This window comes from Fundulus heteroclitus, chromosome 1, assembly GCF_011125445.2.
Source record: "Fundulus heteroclitus isolate FHET01 chromosome 1, MU-UCD_Fhet_4.1, whole genome shotgun sequence".
Lineage (NCBI taxonomy): Eukaryota > Metazoa > Chordata > Actinopteri > Cyprinodontiformes > Fundulidae > Fundulus > Fundulus heteroclitus.
The window spans coordinates 21,314,700-21,338,455 of NC_046361.1; the positions used below are offsets into that span (position 1 = coordinate 21,314,700).

General features: G+C 43.0%; 1 protein-coding gene across 2 annotated transcripts; it reads right to left on the minus strand.

Moving 5' to 3' along the window:
• Positions 1–671: 671 nt before the first annotated feature.
• On the minus strand, positions 672–23,579 carry LOC105928967 (limb development membrane protein 1-like). Of its 2 annotated transcripts, none has more exons than XM_036137741.1 (17): positions 23,373–23,579; positions 12,078–12,162; positions 9,460–9,493; positions 9,029–9,168; positions 8,490–8,593; positions 5,829–5,952; positions 5,674–5,742; positions 5,521–5,585; positions 4,556–4,628; positions 4,372–4,458; positions 4,169–4,245; positions 4,004–4,081; positions 3,845–3,918; positions 3,134–3,224; positions 2,976–3,042; positions 1,943–2,104; positions 672–1,034 (listed from the first exon to the last, which is right to left on the minus strand). In XM_036137741.1, the coding sequence occupies exons 1-17, from the start codon at positions 23,433–23,435 to the stop codon at positions 949–951; spliced, it is 1,479 nt and encodes a 492-aa protein (XP_035993634.1). In that variant the 5' UTR covers positions 23,436–23,579; the 3' UTR covers positions 672–948. The 2 variants fall into 2 exon arrangements, with proteins under 2 accessions (XP_035993634.1, XP_035993631.1); XM_036137738.1 differs by having other exon boundaries at positions 4,541–4,628.
• Positions 23,580–23,756: the final 177 nt, after the last annotated feature.

Below are 23,756 nucleotides of genomic sequence, written 5' to 3' on the forward strand. Positions count from 1 at the left end.
CCCCGGTTTGGAAAACACTGAAAGCCCTGAGGGTCAAATTGTGTTTTTTTTTTATTATTAAGAAATGTTTCTAAAAAATTCAAACATAAAAAAAAAGTATAAGATAAACAAGAATTTGGTAAAGCAGGTTCTAACAGGACTTTTTGGTGAAGTTCCAAAGTGTGCTTATATGCAGTAAATATTGCACAATCCCACACAGGATGGTAATGATTCACAGTTTGATTGGTCAAGGCAGCAGTTCCTCACAAGGACAGTTTACATTAAAAAGGTTAAGACATTGTTTCCTCCTAAAAAAAAAAAAAAAAAGTACAGTTTTCATCACAAGTAGGCTTACTGCCATTTAAAAATCCTCTCATGAAATGCTACTATATGCCGAGGAAAAAAAGCGGCATTCACTAGAATAATTCCCTGCGTAACCTCTAGACAGACGTACAGCAAAGTCTCTGCATCTCAAAGAGACGTCGAGAACCGGACCCACAAAACGCCCGAAGGCCGAAGATTCACGATCTTACAAACGGTTGTGCAACATGCAAGGAATCCGCTTGAGTACCGAGGAAGCGCTGCCCGGAGGAAGAGGGATTAACGACACAGCTTTAAACGTGAAGTTTCACAATAATACCGGTGACTTTTTATTGTTCAGAAAGGCAGGACTCCCATTATGGCTCCATTCCTTTTTTTTTTTTTCCTTGCCCACGATGACTTGGCTCGGCTCGCGGTCACATAGCGGCACAGTTTCGGATCCGGACGCATTGTTCACGAAGCACGCCAACATGGGCGCACAGCAGGCGGGCGCGTCTTCGCCCGTCGCTTTAAAAGGCGGGGAGGGGAGGTCCCCGGGCTTTTCTGACAGCCGGGAGGAGGCCTGAATCGCTGGTGCACGTTCAAAGTGGTTTGGCCTTTTTAAAAAAGAAGGTTAGAACAACCAGTGGCGAGGAGTGAGAAGCGAGGTCACTGGATCTTAGACAGCCCGCTGGCCAGGAGGAGCTTCAACGGGATGGTAGACCGCGACACGGTTAAAGGCAACCTGTCGAGTCCTGCGAGGAAAGAAAAGAAACCACGCTAAATTAGCAAAGCAGAACAAGAATAATAACTGATGAGCTTAGAACAGAAGAGTTTTGGGAGGCAATGGAAAACTGCGGCAGAACTGCTGTGCTGCAGAGATGCTATCTTCACCGTGAGGAAGGGGACTGCGTGCATGTGTGTGTGTGTGTGCTCTGCGTGCTTGTTTGTGTTGGGTGGAGATCTCGAGGGTGTGTGTGTGTGTATAATGCAAGGGGTCTAGGGCGGTGTGCCTGAAGGTCCCCAACGGACCCGACTCTCCTCTTGTCCCTTTACAATTTCCTGAAAGAATTGTATTCTTTCTATCTGAGGAAGAGCGCACAGCCCGTCGGGAAATGGGGCCAAAGGTGGGGAGCTTATGGTGCAGCTATTAAAGTGCAGCACCTAGAGTGAAGTACAGGACTAACACCCCCCCCCACCTCTGTGCACACATACAGTTTATCCACATTTTGTCATATTACAAGGACTAATCTTTTACCGTACTAGTTTGTAGGCGACACAGCAAACGCATCAATAATCTGATTGAACTTGACTTTGGAAAGTGCCTTGAGATGACATGTTTCATCAATTGGCGCTGTATAAATAAAATTCAATTGAAATTGAATTGAAAAAGATGGCGGCGGCAGCATCATGCTGTGGGCTTGTAGGGAGAGTGAAGCTTCATAGCGTTTAATGATGGAGCTAAACTCAGGGGAAATGATGACCCTGGAATAAAGCCAGAGCTACAGTAGTGGAGTTTGGATCAAAGCCTCAGAATATCGCAACTAAAGTCCAGATCTAAAGAGAAAATCTGATTAAATGACATTTTTTTTATGTGACAAAATGTGAAAACAGTTTAAAAAAAGCAGCTTAACATTAGGATCCACAGCAGACGAAGACTAACCAAAGGCACGGATGAGCTCTCTCTGCACCGCCCAGGTGACCGTCTTTGTGAGGGAGGCAGAGGTGAGACCAGCGAACAGCATGTTGTACAGGAACACAACGTAGAAGTTCCCCAGCCAGTTGTACCGCCCGAAGTCTCCCAGCAAGTCGAAGCGGGTGATCCCTGCGGGAAGGGAGCAGAGGTAGAATAAAATGCTGCGCCGACATAAAAGTAAACCAAAGGAGTGGTAGGATCCCTGAAGTACATGCGCCCTCTTGTGGTCACTATTAAAACTGCAAGTAAAGTGGATGATCTTGAACTTCTGAAATTTGTGTTGAAATATTTGTTCATGTGTTTGAATCAAGTTGGAACTAATGTTATGGTCTTCCAACGTGGCCAAACGGACTCGGTCCTGCGTTACACAGGAAACAAATCAGCTTTTCCATGGGAACAGGAGAGGAGACGCGACATAGCTCTGAGGCTGATGGCAGATTTGTTTTTTTCTAAAATGAAATTTAAAGGGCACAGAAATGTTGTTCCGTTCAAAAGGGGAGCTCAGCCGAAATGTTGGAAGGCCACGACATTCATATTATTTTTATTTATATATAAAACAACACCTTCCACCCCCTGCACCAGACTGTAGAGGAGCTGAGCAGCTCCTTTAGTGCCAGACTTAGACACCCTTTCTGTAAAAAGGAGCGCTACCGCAGATCATTCATTCCTGCTGCACTATAACCATAACTGTAATAACTAATGTGCAATAATCCTGATATCACCAAGTGAATGAATGAATATATATATATATATATATATATATATATATATATATATATATATATATATATATATATATATATATATATATAGATATATATATATATATATATATATATATATATATATATATATATACACACCTTTTCCTACTTTTGGCACCTTCTTCTGACTATCGAGCCGATGGGAAAAGTCAATTTCTCCAATGTGAGATCAATAAAGCCTATCTTATCTATCTATGTATCTATCTATCTATAGATATATATACACACGTTCTTACCTAGTGTGCGTGAAAAAACAGGCAGTGCAGAGCTCAGAATCAGCAGCGAAACACAGTTTGCGATGATCTGAAAGAAGCACACGTTCTCGGTTAAACAGCCGGTAAGCAGGAAACCTCTCCGGTCTCTTAGTGTAACTCAGACACATGGAGCAGCTCACCTGTGTGAGGTTAGTGTCTTTTGCACGAGGCAGGAGGCCACAGAAGAGAGGGGAGCTGTAAAAGCCCACCACTGAGGACACCATTAGGTAGCTGCAGTTTTTGCATTAAGGACAACGGTGACAGGACGAGTAAGGCAGAGGCGCGAACCGCCCGATTGGCAGTGATGGGAACAACGACGTTGAAATAAACTGCGTTACTAATGGCGTTACGTTTTTCAGTAACGAGTAAACTAATTACTTTGACTGTCACTATAACGGCGTTATCATTGCCGACACCCCGTTACTGCACGTTACTCAAGTCGCACAATGAACTTTTTTTTTTTTTTTCCATTTCATGATAGGACTCGTGCACATGTTGTCATGAGAGAAGGGAGGATGAGACAACCTCTCAGAAAACGAAAAAGTAACGCAATAGTTACTTTTACTGGTAACTAGTTACTTTTATAGTGCAGTAACTCAGTTACTTTTTGGGAGAAGTAACTAGTAACTATAACTAATTACTTTTTCAAAGTAACGTGCCCAACACTGGCGATTGGTTACATCGCTATGTGCTCGTTAAAAGAGTGAACAGTGCACACAAGTATTAAAAAAAATCTGTTTCAGTGGCAGAAACAGACACCATTGGCCTGTTTTTATTCTACATGTTGATATGCCAGCGACATCATGCCGGGGTCGATGTCCTAAAGCTTCAGGTTTCAGTCGAAAGGATACAGGATGAGGACTACTTGAACGGCAGCACCCAGTGAGCCGAACATGGAGAAGGAGGCCAGTCCCAGGTGAGGGTCCTACAACACAAACGTACTCAGCGTAAGCCGCTGAATGTTTTTCCCCCCCCACAGACAAAACCAGAACGGTTAACGGCGCCTTCACCTCCATCCCGCGGGGCATGGCCGTGTCGTCCAGCAGCAGCTCCAACACGTTGAAGCAGACCATCAGCACGCACATCACCTGCGGGCACGAGCAGCAAAACAAGGCATCACCTAACGAGCAGCCGAAGCCGGATGTGCGACTGCAGCGCCGGCGTTCTGCGCGTACCGTCAGAGCGAGGAGCATTAGCATCGCCAAAGGGTAGCCCAGGTTGCGCTGCCACGGCGACGCCTTCCTCCGCATCTCTTTGGAGGAAACAAAAAAAAAAAAAGGGAGGAAAGAAGAAACCGTAAAGACTGTGCGGTGTCGACGCTTCGGGGGAAAAAAAAAAAAAAAAAAAAAACAGCAAAGAGACGCTTCCTCGGTCTTACCCAGGGCGACACGCCTGCTCTGCACTGTTTGGTACTCCTTTCTCATGGCCTCCATGTTCAGCTTCACCCAGCAGGATGGACTGCCACCTCCGATCACACGTGCAAGAGGCAGGAAATACGTGTTATAAAAAGGCAACGTATAAGAAAATCGAGGAAGAAGCGCGATCACCTTCACGACGCTTACAATTCAGCTTCCTGCGGAGCGAATCCTCTTCGAACGCGGTGCAGCTCAGCGTGTCTTCTACGTCCTCCAGGAGCTGAAACACAGCAGCATCAGTCAGGGAGGACAATCAGTGTTAAGTAATCCTGGCTAGACAATACTAGATGGACTCTCCACGGGGTTTAAGGTTACCCGCAGCATGCCAAGCATCCGCACATTACAACCTACTGCGGAAACTTCACTCTGGACCTCAAGCAACTCAGATTCTCTCTTACCCTAGACTCTGTGACCTTCATCTCCAAATGACGTGAACAACTTACTTTAATCTGAAAAGAGGACTTTTGAACACTCAGTGGTCCAGTCCTTTTTCTCATTAACCCAGGTGAGATGCTTCTGATATCATCTCTGTGTCAGGAGTGGCTTAAAACAAGGAATGTGACAGTTCAAGTCCTGAATATGTCTCTGTGTGTGGCCCCTAAACCACAGGCTGTTAATCTCACCCAAAGCCTTGAATGAGCTTTGCTTCACAAACTTCTCATGGGTGAAGTTATCCAAGCTCTTTGTGTGGCTTTTCTCCCACACTTTTTCCTTCCACTCAACTTTCCAGCAACATGTTTGGATACAGCCAGCCTCTTTGTTGTGATTGTGTAGCCCTCATGCAACATTTCTGCGTTAAAAATACTACTTCTAATTGGTGTTCTGTCACATTTTAATTTTTTAGATTTTTTTTGTACTTGTGTTATACATTTGTATAACAACTTCAGAGAGCAGCAGCTAAAGAACTCAGAAATCTAAACAAATACAGTCAAAAAGATTGTTTTTAGCTGAGCATCCCATCTACTTCTCTTCCTGCGAAAACTGAGAGCAAACAAGTAGGACTTCAAAAATGATGCATACTGCAAAACCTGCTTTCTGTACACGCTTTTGTTCTCTTTTGTGAAGACACAAGCCTTTAGGAACCTAGACAGAGCCTAGTTATGTAGACTTACCCGAGGTTTGACCAGCAGGCTGCCGGTAACACTGAACATTCGAGACAACCCAAACGGGGTGCACACTGAAAAGCAAGAACACAAACTTAATCCACAAGGCTGATAAAAACTCGGTCTTTACAAGTCGCGCATTTGTGATCCATTTATACTAACGCAAAAGCAGCAGCACTCCGAACAGAGAGATCCCCGAGTACAGGTATGGCAAGTAATACTCCCACAGGTCTGCAGGGTAAAAAGGGAGAATAATAACTAGCAACGCTGCCAGTGCTGTCCACAAAGAGTACCAGGGTATGATGAGAGTGACTCACCGTAGAGGCTCTTTCTGGCGATGTTGTCATGGAGGAGGGCTGATGCCACCCACACAATGCCCAGCACAAGGAGCGCCAACAGGATCAGCAGGACAACAGCTTCGTAAACCCGCGCCATTACTCCCTTCACAGAGACAAAAGCTGTTTGTTAATCAGGTGAAGTAAACAAAATAATAGACAAAATTATCAGACAGCATGGGATTAATTTCCACTGTTATGCTGATGACACTCAGCTATATTTATCCATAAATCCTGATGAATCCAATCAGTTACTTCGACTGCAGTCATGTCTTGATGACATCAAAAGCTGGATGACTTTAAATTTCCTGCATTTAAATTCTGACAAGACAGAAGTTGTAATCTTTGGGCCAGAGTCTTCAAAAAATAAAGTTCTTAATCAATCCCTTAATCTGGATGGCATTAACTTGGCCTCTGGTAATAAAGTTAAAAATCTTGGTGTTGTTTTCGACCAAGACATGTCATTTAAATCCCATATTAAACAGGTTTCCAGAGTTTCCTTTTTTCACCTCCGGAATATCGCCAAAATTAGAAACATTCTGTCCAGGAGTGATGCTGAAAAACTAGTCCATGCATTTGTTACTTCAAGGCTGGACTATTGTAATTCTTTACTATCAGGAAGTCCACAAAATGCAGTTCGAAGTCTTCAGCTGATTCAAAATGCTGCGGCAAGAGTTCTGATGAAAATCAACAAGAGGGATCATATTTCTCCAATTTTAGCTTCCCTTCATTGGCTTCCTGTTAAATCAAGAATAGAATTTAAAATTCTCCTTCTAACGTATAAAGCCCTTAATAATCAAGCTCCACCATATATCAGAGCTCTGATTACCCCGTATGTTCCTAACAGAGCACTTCGCTCTCAGACTGCAGGTCTGCTGCTGGTTCCTAGAGTCTCTAAAAGTAGAATGGGAGGCAGATCCTTTAGCTATCAGGCTCCTCTCCTGTGGAACCAACTCCCAGTTTTGGTCCGTGAGGCAGACACCCTATCTATTTTTAAGACTAATGTTAAAACTTTCCTTTTTGACAAAGCTTATAGTTAGAGTGGCTCATACCCTGAGCTATCTCTATAGTTGTGCTGTGATAGGCCTAGGCTGCTGGAGGACATCAGGGTCTAATTTTCTCACTCTACTGATTTCTACTGTTCTTCAGTCTACTGTTCTCCAGTTTTGCATTGTATTACATTGAAATGACTGTCGTCATTTCAGCTTTTAACTTTTTGTTCTCTCTCTTTTCTCTTCATAGTAGGTACACCTGGTCTGGCGTTCTGTTAACTGTGACATCATCCAGAGAAGACGGCTCACCCGCTACTACCATCTAATGTAGAACAGATTACTAGATCAATGTGTGCTTCTGTGCTTGTTTGTCTGTCTTGTTGTGTCTCTGTTCTGTCTTCTGTAACCCCAGTCGGTCGAGGCAGATGACCGTTCATACTGAGCCCGGTTCTGCCGGAGGTTTTTCCTTCCCGTTAATGGGTGGTTTTTCTTCCCACTGTCGCTTCATGCTTGCTCAGTATGAGGGATTGCAGCAAAGCCATGTACAATGCAGATGACTCTCCCTGTGGCTCTACGGTTCCCCAGGAGTGACTGCTGCTTGTCGGGACTTTGATGCAATCAACTGGTTTCCTTATATAGGACATTTTTGACCAATCTGTATAATCTGACCCAATCTGTATAATATGATTGAACTTGACTTTGTAAAGTGCCTTGAGATGACATGTTTCATGATTTGGCGCTATATAAATAAAATTGAATTGAATTGAATTGAATCCCTTAAGCATTTGCCATGTAACAATTACATAGTCTGTCAGATTCAGCTTTCCAGTGTTCTCAGAGAGCAAGAAAAGAAAGACCAAGGTGAAGGAAGGAAGACTAAGAAAGGAGGGAAGGAAGACACCGGTAAAGAAGAGAGGACTTAGGGTAGGTGGAAGGGCACAACGAAAAAATTGAAGAGCGGGAAAGAAGGTAGGTAGGGCACAGGAAAGGAGAGAGAGGAGGTAGGGCACCAGAAAGGAGACAAGGAAGGGAGGTAGGGCACAGGAAAGGAGAGAGAGGAGGTAGGACACCAGAAAGGGACAAGGAAGGGAGGTAGGGCACAAGAAAGGAGACAAGGAAGTAAAGTAGGGCACAAGAAAGGAGACAAGGAAGGGAGATAGGGAACAGGAAAGGAAAGAGAGGAGGTAGGACACAAGAAAGGAGACAAGGAAGTGAAGTAGGGCACAAGACAGGAGACAAGGAAGGGAGGTAGGGCACAGGAAAGGAGAGAGAGGAGGTAGGGCACAGGAAAGGAGACAAGGAAGGAAGGTAGGGCACAAGAAAGGAGAGAGAGGAGGTAGGACACAAGAAATGAGACAAGGAAGTGAAGTAGGGCACAAGAAAGGAGACAAGGAAGGAAGGTAGGGCACAAGAAAGGAGACAAGGAAGGAAGGTAGGACACAAGAAAGGAGACAAGGAAGGGAAGTAGGACACAAGAAAGGAAAGTTGGGACGTAGGACAGAAGAAAGGATACAAGGAAGGGAGTTACGACACAGGAAAGGACACAGGGAAGGGAGGTACGACAAAGGAAAGGAAACAGGGAAGGGAGGTAGGCCATAAGAAAGGAGAGGAGAAAGGGAGGAAACAAAAGAAAAAAAAAAAGACCTAATACCTTTTTGGATCCAGCAAATCCCTCTGACTCAGTGAAGAAATATGCAAAAGGCATGAGGAAGACGAGGGACAGGTTGGAGAACAAAAACACTACGTTCCATAACCCTGCCAAGAGAAATAGGTGATTGTTAAACATCGTGTGTGTGTGTTAGCCTTCATTTTAGATAAAGAGTCTGATGAAACCCCGTAGTAGTACCCACCAACAACCACCGTGTGGCACTGTACTGTCAAACACTGCAGCATGCCAAGGATGCTCATATGATCACGTCCAGTGACAAAACAATGTGGATCATTCAAAACATAATTCTAGCAATGAAACAAAAGCAGGAAATGCACATCACACTTTGCCTCTATGTAACAGCTCAGCTGTGCACCCTGTAAGGTCAAAGCCGTTCGTTCTGTCCATCCCAATTATCGGTTTGGACACAGGCCAGTGCCGTATCGATCTGGACGTTATCACCCGCGCTGCGACGCTGGACCGCTCTTAACGGAAGCCGTTACTCTCGGCGGCACGGACGGATAAAAAACAGTGAGGTGTACCGTGGATGAGGGATCCGTTGAGCCACTGCATGTAGTAGCTGTGCGGGAAGGTGAGCAGCACCTCGTTTGACAGGATGGAGATGGGCAGAAGCAGCACAGCGCACGCCGCGACAGACAGAGTGAACGTGCACAACCAGAGCCTGGGAGGAGGAACAATAAGACAAGTCATGTGCGTTTGTGTTTGGCCCCAGCCGAGCACATCAGTCTCTGCAAAGCCAAAGCCGGACGCACACAGACGGCTCCAGCATGAAGGTGCAAAGTACAGCGTGACAATGAAGTGGGATATTCACTGCCAACAGCACACAGGCGACTACATAACAGGGCAATAAATCAAAAGCAAGACCTCTGGTCACTAATCATGTGCCATTGACTAGTATCTGCGTAATCTGCCTAAACGGTCGACCAGTTAATCATCACAGGTCTGGACTTACGCAATTTTGTTGACGGTGGCATCTTCGATGTCGTCTGAAAGAACAGGAGAAAAAACAAATCAACATCTCTTTTTGCAAAACATTTTTTTTTTACCCCCTGTATTTTTTTCTCTAATTCAACCGTATAAACTAGAAGTTTGGATCAAACACATGTAAATGTGTTTTTTTTCTCTTTTTTTTTTTTTATATAATGAGTAAAACAGAAATGCCTGGAGCAGGGTGTGAGTGTGCTGCATACAAAACGCTGAAGAAAGCAAACCTCTCCGTGAGCGAAGAGAGGGGCGTGAGCAGGGGTCAGGCCTGCTCAGAACATTTTGTTCTCTCTGGACCGAGACTCCCGTCAAAACCAAAGTATAGAAGAGAATAAGGCTGCGACCGTCACGGCCAAAAGGTTTGAAACTGACAGGGGTCGCATCTTCTAAGAATCCTACTGCTCTGCTTCTTATGGCGGCAGTTTGCAGCGTCGAGTCTCGGCTGCTATTAGGAATGATCCTGTGAAATGCAGGACTTCCACAAAATGACTGTTTTATCTCTTTTATCGTAGCTCAAATGTCATTTTCTGAAAGCAGGAAAGCAGATATAGAAAGGAAGCGGTGCCGGAAATCATTTCTCTTTTGGTAGCCTCCAAAACGGCATGTCCTGTCATCATTTGGCGCCCTAAAGGGTTCCAATGCCAGAAGATTTCTGCTACGTAGAATGGACTCAAATAAACCGACAAAAGAACCGTGTAGAACTTCAAGGACAGACGTTAAGCTGCTGAGATAAGATCCGGCGTGCTGCATCTCACCTAAAGGGACTAACCTAAGGGATTAGGTCGCCGCCAGTGCAGAGTTTGCTCTGGAATGGCAGCAGGCAGGCTTTAGTGCTGCTGTCTGCTCGCACGGTGAGGCGCAGACTCATAATTAGACTGCAGAGAGCAGATCAAGCTGCCTATATAGACCGTTTGAGCCATCTGGATAAAAAGGATGCGGTAGATGAATGCTGCCACGAGTACAGAGTAATTCTGACTGCGAACCAGCCTTTTTCTCCAAGGGGCTCACCGACAGTCTTACCTAAAAAGACCGCCATGATTAACCAGAGGACTCGAAACTTCTAACAATTCAGGATTGGTCCAAAAAGCCAGAAATTAAAACCCCGAAGTTCCAGACCTGCGGCCAGAAAGCTCCCCCAATCTTAAGCCAATCAGGTCGGCTCTTGTCTTATCAAGGATTTCCCCCTCTCATCGAAGCAGACGAGCTCCAGCAGGAGAAGGCTAAACCCGGTGCCAGGAAACCGGTTCTGTTCGGTCCTATGAATCGGTTCACAGCGTACCCATCTTCTGATGGCAACCTCCAGCAGGATAGCGCGCCACGCCACAAAGCTCAGATCATCTCAGAAGGACGTCGTGGACATAGCCATGCATACCCTGCGCTTCAATGTGCACCTGAAGAATCTGTGGCCACCGCGCCAATACTGACCAAAATTAAAAGGCAGTCCTGGTAGCAACATGATACCAGCCGAGTGTATCTAATAATGTAGCCAGCGAGTAGTAAGTAAATTACTTAAAAGCGGGCGAAAAGATCTTATAAACACTGACGCGGTGAAGTTTGGGAAAAACATTCTGTCAGCTATAAACTTTTGGCCAATGCTGCAAAAAAAGCAAGCAAAGAAAAAAAGAGAATTAACAGCTTTTCACTGCTCTAAGCACCTGAAAGGGATGTACTAATAAGTACTGTTCTTAGTCAGGTATTCAATAATAATAGGTCCTTTGTGGCAGTGCTGTCCCTGCTGCAACGTTCCAAAGAAAAGCCTAAAGGAGCAAGAACCAGTTCTGGATGTCACAAACTTCTCCGTGCAGCGGGGATTGCGCAACTGTCGTGTAGCTGCGGGGCACAACCGTGCTCTGCAGCAGGGGGGAGGCTGAACCGCGAGGGTGTGCGCGACAAGCGTGCACAAAAACATGAGCGTCCACGAGGCTGCAGCGGAGCGATGAAATCCCCACATCTGCTTCCAATAGACTCGCATTTTATTGGATGCAGCCCGGTTTAATCAGCCCGGTCACACGACGCGTCTGAACACAAATGTCAATATCCTGACCAAAACACACACACACACCCAACAATATTCCTGTTGTCAGCCTCACAGTAACAACATATGTGCCCGTCAGAGTCTAAGCTCCAACTCTGCCGTTTATCTCGTAGCGTTTTTTTCACCGCTCCCCTGCTTTTTAACGCGCTCGGTCCACATTAAGCAACGTCTCCGCTTTATCTCCAGGCTTTTCAAATCAAAGTCTGAGAGTCTGACGTAATAAAAAAAGAAGCCTCCGTCACAGGAGCACACCTATTCTCAGTGTGTGCGTGTGCATGCAGTTCGAAAGAAAACGAACGAGGAAAACCTAAAATACAAAATAAAATAAAATAAAAGCAAAACACAGGAAACTTCTCGGTAGGGTTTATGTGAGCCTTAAAAAAACGTGCTGCCAACAGTTGAGAGACATTCCAAAACTTTAATGTAATCAGCTGGCTCGTCAGCATCGGCAGCGTCCCTTAAGGCTGTTCCCAGTGAGCTGCTGAGTGAGCGCTCTCTAACAGAACACCTCCTGATGTCCTCATTCACACCGAGGAACCGCACAAACTCACCCGTGACAAACTCCGCAGCCTTTTTGAAGTGTGTGAGGACCAGGTAGCACACCATGTACAGGCACGTAAACAGGAGGACACAGATCTGCACGGGAGGGACAAAAAGGAGTTTGTCATTTCTGCACACATTTACAAAGTTGAGAAAACATAACCCCCCCCCCCCCCACCCAATAATCTGTCAGAACTAGGGATGCACCATACATCGGCATTAACAGCGGTATCGGCCGCTGTCAGTAAATTTTTTTTATCAGTATTGGTGCGATAAGTAAAACTGGGCCGACACAAAGAACCTTTGTGTATTTTCATCTAGTTGCCTTTTATTTCAAAAACTGGAGTGGGTTGGTCATACCATCGATATCGGCGAGTACCAACAAATAGGGCACCGATTTTGATGTTTGTATGTCACTTGAACGCAGCCTTCTCTCTCTTGACTAGTATTATACTGTATATATAAGTTCATGACTGTTAACTATTTTGGCCTTCGAGAGCCAAAAGTTTATTCAACTATTGTCACCCATTCCAGGTAGGCAATAAAAAGTTCTACTACCCCAAGTAGTATGCAGTTCTTCATATATATATATATATATATATATATATATATATATATATATATATATATATATATATATATATATATATATATATATATATTAGGGCTGGGCAACGATTAAAATATTTAATCGCGATTAATCGCCCTGATTAATCGCGATTAATCGCGATTAATCGCATTGTATTTACAAACTCCAAGAATGAATTCAAAAGTAGTGTAAAGAGCACTTTTATTTTAATGTTCTGCTGCCATATGAACAAAAGTGTTGTAACATTTGTAGCACTTATTTTATACTGGATATTTTCAACCCATCTATTGAATTTAGTGCACTAGTTGATCTTTTCTTCATAAGAGAACAAGCACTGCAGCCAAAATATGGCCTTTTTTGACCTGCTGTATATTAGCCAGTCCCTAAGCTTGATGTATCATGAAACTGTTGACCTTTTGGGTTTTGTGGTTTTTATTTTATTATTACAATTTAATAATAATAATAATAATAATAATAATAATAATAATAATAATAATAATAATAATAATAATAATGTTATGTTCAGTGTTTTTTCGCTAATCCACCTCTTATATATTTCAATCCTTATGTAATTTTGTCTGTGTTGTGTGCACCTGCCTGTTGCTTTAATCCTATAAATTTCCCCGTCGTGGGATAAAAAAAGGATTAGCTAATGTTATCTTATCTTAAATAACACTTTTTAATATATGTACTAGGTTCTTTCAAGGTCTTAATTACATGTTATGTGTGGGCTCCAGTAACATCCATCCATCCATCCATCCATCCACTGATCTACCTGGATGTTCCCTGGAGGACTGAAACGCCTCAGTCAGAGACGTCTGTCTGTGGGTCTGTCGGGGCAATGAGAGAAGTTTCGTCTCCTCTCTCCGTTTCTGGGGCTCGACGTTTTCATGTTTTTTCACGTGCTTAGATAAATTTGTTGTGTTTCCACTTAAATGAACCGGCTTTTTACAAAACATACAGCTTGATTTCATTTACTGTATTAAAATAAAGCCGAACGGTGCTACTTCCTCTGTTCATGTTTTTTCGCTGCTGCGTTCTCTCTCAGCTGTTTGTGTATTAAGTTTGTGTGAGAGCTGAGTGCGCGGGCCAGGCTGAGCCTGCGTGCTGATTGGCTGGCGCCGCTGAGCCATGTACGAGAGGGGAGGGGGAGAGTGCTGCCGTGACAGCGCGCTGCAGTCAGCGCGCGTGCTGACTGACACTGACTGAAAGCATGATGTGAGCAACATGCGTTAATGCGCGATAAAATAAATATCGCCGTTAAGAGGCGAAGGAAGTGAACGCGAAAGGAACGCGGGAACGTGGCCCAGCCCTAATGAGAGAGAGAGAGAGAGAGAGAGAGACAGATGACACACACACAGATAGAGAGAGACACACAAGAGACAGAGAGAGAGAGAGACGAGGAGAGAGAGCGAGAGAGAGAGAGAGAGAGAGACACACACACAGAGAGAGAGAGAGACACACACAGAGACAGAGAGAGAGAGCTACAGAGAGAGAGAGAGACAGAGATAGATAGAGAAGAAGAGATAGAGATAGAGATAGAGATAGAGAATGAGATAGAGATAATATATAGATATATATATATATATATATATATATATATATATATATATAATATATATATATATATATATATATATATATATAGATATATATCTATATACACACATCAATTTCAAAACAGATGGTATCGGTTATCGGCCAATACTGCACAGCCAGGTATTGGCATCAGTGCAACACTAATATTTAGTTTGGCTCAGGCCCCTAAAGGCAGACGTAAAGCACCAGACAGGGAAATGAAAACAAGAGGCATGGTCTCAAAAGCTAAAAAAACAAAAAACAAAACATGAACAGTGTTGTCTAAGATATTAAGACAGATGGGGTCTAAAGATCGCCTGCTTCACTCAAAGGGAACGGAGGTCCCAATGCTCAAAAGTGATAGTTCCCCTTTGTTTGGATGGATTGGGGAGGTGGTGGGGGAGTTGGGGATAGACAGTTTAAAACCAGTGAGGATCACTGCGCCCCACCCCGCTCTGCAGACGCTAAAGGTCATCAACTAATGCCACATTCATTCAAATATAGGTTAAACCACTAATCTGTCGTCTGGCTAGGCTCTAAGCATGTTTTAACCACCAGGGTCTGCCCAACTATTCAGATGTGCGCGCAATGTTTCAATGTTATACAAGTTATAAGAAAACAAAGCAACCCAGCAGTTTGTAATCTCAATCTTACCAAGGACTCCCAAACCTTTTATAGTGACAGAATAATCATAAAAGAGGTTGTTGATCCACAACTATCAATTGACTACACAAGAATTATTAGCAAGGCCATCAACTGCCTTTATATCGCATTGTTTGCATCGGACACATTTTCCTATTTTTGACCCCCAGCATTGAGAACCATCAGTCGAATCTTTGTAGAAACACGCCGAACAAATAAAAAAGGATGTAATGTTTCAACCAGGTTCCATTTAGGAGCAAAACTCGCAGAGCAGGCTCTGCATGTTGGTCCCTCTGGTAACAGCAGCAACAAACACACACTCCCCTGGGTTAGATAAGCTGCTGCAGAATAAATGTGACAAATAAAGCCAAGATGGCTGCCCCAACCCTAAACTCAGGATATACACTAACCAGTAATCTTACATGGTGCACATTGCTAGCTTGGGGCTGGACCAGTTTTTGCCTTCAAGAACGGCCTTAATCTGCTGTGAAAGAGCCAACGAGGAGTCGGAAAGATTCCTCCCTAATTTGTGATCCCATCAACGTGAATGCTTCACGCAATGGTTAAAGGTTTTATCAGCTGGGAATGTCACATTCCAACACATTCACCAAATCTATTGGACTTAGATTTGGTGAATGTGGAGGTCATTGGAGTGCAGTAAACACAGACATGTTGAAGACTGTTTAGGACACTGTGTTTTATTCTGCTGGAAGTAGACAGACCAAGATCCCAGGCTATTATACCAGCAGCCTGAAACGTTTCATTATTTGCCTAAAATTCTGACCCCACAACCTGAACGTCGGAGCGGAGATTGAGGTTCTTAGCTGACTGTAGGGCCACCCGTTGTGATCTTCTGCTGCTTTAGTCCATCTACTTCGAGCTTTAATGCACGTTCAGAGATCGTATTCAATGTACCTTGCTTGTAACAAGAGGTTATTCGCGCCACTGTTATCTATCATTTCAAACCAGTCGGCTTATTCTCCACTGACATAAACAAGGCTTAGCCGTCCGCACCACCGTCACTCACCGGATGTTTTCTCAGTTTCAGACCATCCTCTAATCCTAAAACTTGGTTGTGCGTGACACCTAAGACAAACCAAGCAGATCAGGAGTTTCTGAAATACTCTCACCAGACAGGCGCTAATACTTACACCACGTTAAAACTCACTAAAATCCAGTTTCTTCTTCATTCTGATGATCCTATAGAAACTTCTGTAAGTTGTCTTGGCCACACAAAGAGACCCAAATGTATTTAATTGGTGCCACTGGGATTTTTGCCCATTCCTCAGGGCTAAACTGCTCTGGCTCCTTTATGTTGAATGGTTTTAGCTTGTTAACAGTGATCTTCAAGTCTAACCACAGATTCTCTTTTCCCAGTCCCTGCTGCTGAAAAATATCACCACAGTAGGATGCTGCCGCCCCTATAGTTCACTGTGGGGATGGTGTTCTTGGGGTGATTGGAGCCCATACTATTTTCTTTGGTGGCCGAAAAGCTGATTTTGAGTCTCATCTGACTAGGGCCCCTTTTCCATAGGTTAATGGAGTTACCTACACATGTTTTAGTGAATTTGAAATATCACTTCTTATTTTTAACACCAAGTAATGGCTTTACACTGCAAAAAGGTAACTAAAGGTAAGTACATTTTTCTTGAAATAAGTGCATTTTTTCTTGATTTGAGCAGGAAAATAAGATTATTTGCCAATGGAATAAGATTTTTGCACTTAAAGTAGGGACAATTCATCTCCATCATGATTTTTCAAGTACAGAATATCTAATTATCTTATTTTAAGGCTAGAACTACTAATCCCATTGGCAAATAGTTTTATTTACTTGTTCCAATCAATGAAAAATAGACTAATTTCAAGAAAGTTTTACTTACTTTTAGTTCCCCTTTTGCAGTGTATCCTGGCCACCATTCCCTAACCCAACTCTATGGAGACTATGACTTATTGTGGTGGTATTGACAGGTAGTTCACTCTCTGCTGTGGAGCTCCATAGCTCCTTCAGAGTGAGCTCTGGTCTCTGTGCTGCCTCTCTAATTACCAGTAATGCCCCCCCCCCACCCGGCTCGGTCTGTGGGTTTTGGTGGGTGGCCGTCTCTTGGCAGATTTGTTGTGGTACCATGTGCTTTTCATTTGAAGATGATGGATTTGATGATTCTCCAGGTGAACATTAAAGAGTTGAATATTTTTCATAACCCCACCCTGACTTGTACTTCTCAACAACTCTCCCTGACTTGTTTGGTCAGCTTCTTGGTCTTCATGGTACGATGCGTCTTACTTACTGGTGCTGCAGCCTCTGGGGCATTTCAGAAAAGGTGTTTCTATACTGACAGATTATGTTACCCTTAAATTTCACTAAACCTGGGACTTTTGAAGGCAACTGATGAAACCAGACCTTCATAGCAAGGGGGGTAGATACACATGCACATGGTAATTTTCAGTTTTTTAATTTCTTTTTAAGCATTTAAATGGCAGGTTGGAATGTAAAAAAAAAAAAAGCCAAGGGGGGTGAAAATATTTGGCACTGTACAAACTGCATGCCAACAACAAAGCACGCAATACAGCAACTAATCTGCTCGGCCTGCAAATTGTTGAACAATGCAGTCTAATTTGGCAAGAGGCTAATCCAACAAAAGGAAAAGCAGGGAACAAAGGATGGGTATTGGGTTAGAAATAAGATGTGAGCTAGAATAACACCCTTTTAGCCCATGTTGGTAAGAACACGCGTCTTTCTATGGCGTAGAGACACAAGCCGCTGTTAGGAGAGGGGGCGGGGAGTACACGAGTCACAGTGCAGACAAATTTGAACTTTACAGATGAACTTTCACATTTTGTTCTGATGCACGAGAAGACTTCGAAAAATATTGGAATATTTTAATGGAATCTCACCAAGTACAACTCATCTGGCACTTAAACACGTCATGGCTCACAGATAAGATAAAACTGAAATGATTCGAGAACTAAACTGTTTAGAGAATGTTAAATATTTAGGATTTACTGCACACCTTTTCCCATTTAGAACAAACTTTCAGTTTATTTAACCATTTCTGATCTTTTCAAAAAACTGAAACATGTAAGAGACTAAAACATTTAGGATTTAAAAGCACTGGTCTGAAGTTGCTCATATCTGTGGAGATGAACTTTGCCTTTAAACTGATATGAGAAAAGCAGCAGCAGTGCGATCATATTATTCTTTTAGCTACTTTGCCTTTCACATTTCCTGACTACTGTACTCGTATTATCTCTCTAAAACAGGTTGCTTCATGAAGTACGGTTTCATGCAATGGTTTTACACAGCCTGGACAAAAATCACTCAGACAACTAACCGCACCAGTGGTCTCCGACAGAACACGACCCCTTCATGATGAATAGAGGTACAGGATCTACCTCGCATGCTTTTGAAACTAATAAAACTATTTGTTAATGGAAAAACAAGGATAAGTTAGGATCAAAGTTGGAAATTGTCAAACCTCAGAAAAACTGTCAAATGAGACCTGCATACCACTGATGGAGCTGTCTGGAAGCCCTGAGCATGCATCTTAACTAAACCACGTTTTAAAAAATGCTTCGTCACACATTGTTATAAAAGTTGTCACCCGTTGGTGAAATTTTACATTTTTAGTAGCAGTGCAAAGAGATATTGGCTGATGACGACAGCAGGACAAATTTCCACCCGACTAGCCCCAACAGGTGGACTGCCAGCCAGAAACTGAAAATCTAATCTTTCCGATCAGCAAATGCATCATAGCTAAACGCTATGATGTTACTCTGACAACAACACAGTTTGATGGGGAAGTTGCTGATGCGGTAAGAAAGTTGGATTTTGCATTTTAGGTATCAGGGAAGTGTTTAAAATAAGAGGTTGGGGCGAATCTCCAACGCGGTAGGGAGCTATTCATGAGGAAATGGTTTTTACTCCGTGGGAAGGTGGTTGCTGTAGCACGGCGCTAGACTTTGACGGGTGATGTTTGTTTCACCTCCTGAAGTGGAGCAGACTTAAGTAGACGGTAGGAAAGCTGAACGTGTCAAAGCAACGCTACTCTGTTTTATTCTCATGAGGTTTCAACCTCTGTCTGTTAGGAATAGGGTGAAGGTTGGACATTTTTTTCTTTTTAGAAATCTAAATTATTCCCATCTGGATTCTCAAAGGAAGACACACAGATATTTTTAATAGGCAATACAAATTGTGCTAATTGCCAATATCAAATGCTAAAGATTTCGGTTCTGCTTTTAATAGAATTCAGTAGGGTTGGGAATTGATAAGATTTTCACGATTCCGATTTCCTTATCGATTGTGTGAAACGATTCGATTCCCTTATCGATTCTAATTTGGGGAAATTTTTTTAACCTCTTAAAAATAGACATGGTATTAAGCATTTAAATTAAAACGAATTTCACATTTTAAAGACATAAAAAGACAACAAATAAACATTAAAGTACCGTTTATGGGTTGGGTTCTGCAATGTTATAAGATGAGTATAAAACTCATCTTTAGAACCAATCTCTGCTCAAAATGGTGATCTGCACCGCCTAATCTACTTTCAGCAGTTATCAGTTATTGCATCGTAAACTGCAGAAAATACGGCCAGAGCTGCTCCTTCTGAGTTTACTCTCTGCTGTCAGGATGAGCTCCAGTGCGTTATGAGGCGGAGGGATATTTCGGCATCACTTAGTTTAGAGCCCAAACTATCGACTTCACTTTTAGAAACAAGCCCAAAAAACTGCAACCCGCAACTCATGAAATTTACAAGCGACTTTAGAAAAAATAAGACCAAAGTCGCATAAAATAAGTCGGCTTCACAATAGTGAGCAGTCTATCGAAGTGTGTCATATCACTCCGCCCCTCTGGTCAGGAAACAAATGTCCCGGCAAATTCTACATTATAAGATAGAAAAACCTACCGAAAAGTGTTTTCTTCGAAATGTTGGCTACAGACAACGTTTTCTCTCTGGCCAGAAGTTCGATGGTAAGTTGGCAATCCAACAAAACAGCCCGTGGTGGATCGTGAATCAGAAAGGTGAAAAAAAACGAATGTTTTTTCACTTTTACCCAATGTATTGGAACATCCAACGGCCATGGACGTGGACATTGTTGCTTCAACAATAGCTCTTGCGAATTTCAAAGGTGAAGTCCTCTGGAAATTCAAAATAATTGTTGTTGTAGAGCGTAGTGCCTTACCGCGACATTACGTCACAGGATGTGATGTCGGGCAATAACGGCCCGCCCCCATACACAGTGATCAAGATGACAATTTATGCTTTTATTTTCTTATTGATTAACGCTAAATTCATTAAATCACCACAAACGTATTAGTTTTAGGTATAGCTAATGATCCACTGATTTTTCCTTGTTGACCGGACTTTCAATCGCTTTACCCGATGGGGCGCCATTTTTTTTGTTTTGCTTTTCTAGACTTACGTCTGGTCACGCCGTACTTGCTCACTGAATGCCCTGTGCGTAACTTGCGTAAAAAATGTGACGCAAGTCGTGCTGCCCGGCTCTGGTGCTGCCTGGAATCGATTAGAGAATCGTTAAGCGAGCTGCCAAATGGTGCCATGGAGTTGGAACACACGGAACCGGTTCTGAACAGGAACCGGTTTTCGATTCCCATCCCTAGAATTCAGCGACATTTGTTAAGCCATAAACTCCACAGTCTCCATATCTCTTCTCCTCTTATCCACCTTGTAAACAAACTTTTTTAGCAACAGACTTCAGACTGTCAGATTCCGCTCTACCACATCTCCTTTCATCGTCATCAATACCGGTGCACCACAAGTCTGGGCTCTAAGTCACCACCATTTTATCCTTAATCCAGCTAAAACCACCCTAGGATTAACACCCTTTTATACAAGATGTTTTTTTTCCGCCATGTCAGTTATGCATAAATTTGCCAGCTGTTGTTGGCCCGAATGATTTACAACGACAAAGCGAAGACACATATTTGGCAGCAACAAAAGTTTCCCAAGGATTTAAAAGGAAATATTAACCTGAACACTGGTATGCAGCTTTCATTATGGGCAGCTTATTGGGCGGTAATGTTACATTTCAACAGGATGTAATCATCAAAGCTGTGACGGTCACAGGCATATGTCAAAAAGGTCAAAATCATTTAAATGAACATTTCAGCAGCTACTAATGATGCAGTAGAACTATAACGTTGTTGATTTTTAAAGTGGACTGAATATGTCAGGCTTGCTGTTTGTTTGTTTGGACTATTACACTTTTTAAAGATGCTTAGTGTTACTTTCAGAGAAAAAAAAAAGATGCAAAGAACTAAAATCCGAAACCATCAAAAACATAAAATGTATTGACAAATACTTTTACTGAGATATTACATTGCTGAAGAAGCTAAAGAAAATAAGAAACACTTCAACTGCTCTCCGTTATTGAGAATGGTCAAATCTTTATTTGACTTTATCTGAGTGATTCCTACTTCGCCAGGAAAGTGCAAATGTTGGCTAACATCCAAACCAATAAAACCTAGCTTTGCTATTGCGAGTGTCTCAACGTTAGGTTGTCTCTCATAGACCGGGCTTAATGCCGTTAGGTGCTGGGGGAGCTGACCATCATGAGAGGGAGAGAGCGGTCAGGAGGTGGTGAGCTAGACACTTAAGGCTCGCCAGCAGCTAATAGCATTAGGTCCTGAGGGGAAAGGGTCACTGACAAACAAGGACAAAAGCCCAGCGTGAAGCCCAAGCAGCAAACAGAGAGGCGCCTATCAACGGAGCACACACTACAGACATGGGCTGCCTCGTCACACGTCACTTTACAGCAATCTTTGCATTTTATGCGCAAATGTCCCAAATCCCCTTTAGAATGCAAATACCACGGGCCGTTCACGACAAAGCCCGAAAAAACCCAAGAGAGTTTGAGGTTCATGTTTTTACAGAAGGGTTAAAAAAAAAAAAAAAAAAAAAAAAAAAAAAAACACCTCACGCTTGTCTGAACTTATCCTGCCTTTGGTGTATTTATTATGATGAGCAGATACTCGCCAATCTGGCTTTCAAGTTCTCTATTAGGTCCAACCTAATAATAATTCTGACCTTTTCTTGGAATGGGGTACAAAATTAGCCTAGTTTATAAATCAAGACATGAAACAGTTTTCTTTTTTTATACTAAGAATCACTTAAAGTGCACGCTTTTTTAATTTTGTGACGACGGCTGCGATTTGATGTGCTGTGCAGCTTTTGTGCAACCCCCCCCCCAAAAAAAAATTACATTGTCTGATAAGTGGAATCAGACGGTTCTGAGCTTGACCGGTTGGTGTGAAGTTAAAACGCCCGATGTTTTGATAAATTAATGCAAGCTAAATACCAACAACAGTCTTTTGATTGCTGAACTTTTTGCTTGACTCTGCTCTGTTTTACCTTTTTGAACCGTCAACCTCGATCTGTTACAGGGCATGCTGGATTTGTAAATGTTGGCAGCTTTACTGGACATCTCAGGACGCTAAGAAAAGTTTACAGCTACTGACGCCAACCTTACCCAATCATGCTGATTGGTGATTTAAGATGCTAGGGACAGCCTAAAACGTACACCTCAAATCACTTTGTTTACATTGTAGATTAACAGTAATGCCTCACACACGGAAACATTGCCTCTGTCTGATATTAATAAATAATGATGGACAACAGCAGGAATATTTTCAATGCTGTTCATAAACAGAAAATGCTAAAACCACAGAATGCTTAGGAGAAACAAATCTCTGATCAATGCATCTCTATGCATCACTCTGAATCAGATCAACTAATATCTCAGCAATGATGTAAACAGAATGAGACTATTTAAAACTAGCAACACTGGATGCTTCAGTGGGGTCCCCCCTAGCTTTGAATTATGCACATTTCTCAGGATAAGCACCCAGTTGTCACACATGTAATTAATCGGTCCATGCATAGCAAAATAATCTCCAAAAAAAACACGATTTGCTTCCATTTAAAATTTGTCTGGACTGCAACTGCGTGGGTTTTGCGCATCCTGCTGTGGGCTGCAAAGAAATGGGCAAACCTAAACAAAAAGTTCAACATCCTCCTTAGGAATGAACCGGTGGTGAATCAAGAACATCTTAGCTGTCAGGAAGGAGGCTGCCGTGTGTTTTATTCAGGGTTAAAGTTCCCTGCCTCGCTGTAACGGAGCAGCTCAGGCTGCAAAGTCTGAAGTTCAGCGTGACGCGTGGTTCTCAACAACAAAGCCGAGTCAGGCAGCACAGTTACACTGAATTATACAGAATTATACAGAATTATACAGAAAGCGGTGCTAAAATAGACATTCAACACTACTGTGGCTGCATTTGATTTGTAATAATTTAGAACGGATAAGCAAAGATTAAAAAAAAAAGGAAAAAAAATCACTTAAACAAAAGTAGTTTACAGAGGTAAACAAAAAAACTTTTTTTTAAAGTGACTTTTTGCACGTAAAAAAAACGCAGCATGCCGTGTTGTGCGTGACAACAGACCCCGTGGCTTGCTTCACTTTTAGCCCCAGCTTTACTTACTATCGCCTCCCGGACGCGGTTGTGGAAAAGCTGCTCTCTAATCGACACTTCGTCCGTTTCCATCCTCTACAAACCATGCCGGTATGCTCGGCCCTGAAGGCGCTGAGAGGGCCGGTTTGATTTAAGAAAGTTTAACCGGGCGCATCTCCACAGTCCGGCAGCGGATGTGTCGCTTGGCTAGCAGCAGCAGCAGCAGCGGGACAGGCTGAGTTTTAAAAAACGGCTGCTGCTCCTCCTGCCACCCTGATCAAAACCAGGCGGGGCGGGGCTATTGGGGGCGGGGCCTAACACCAGAACGCAGGTAGCTGATTGGTCCATGTAGTTGTCAATCACAACTAAGCCTAAACTACTTTACAGATCAAATATTATCGCTGACAAGCAATG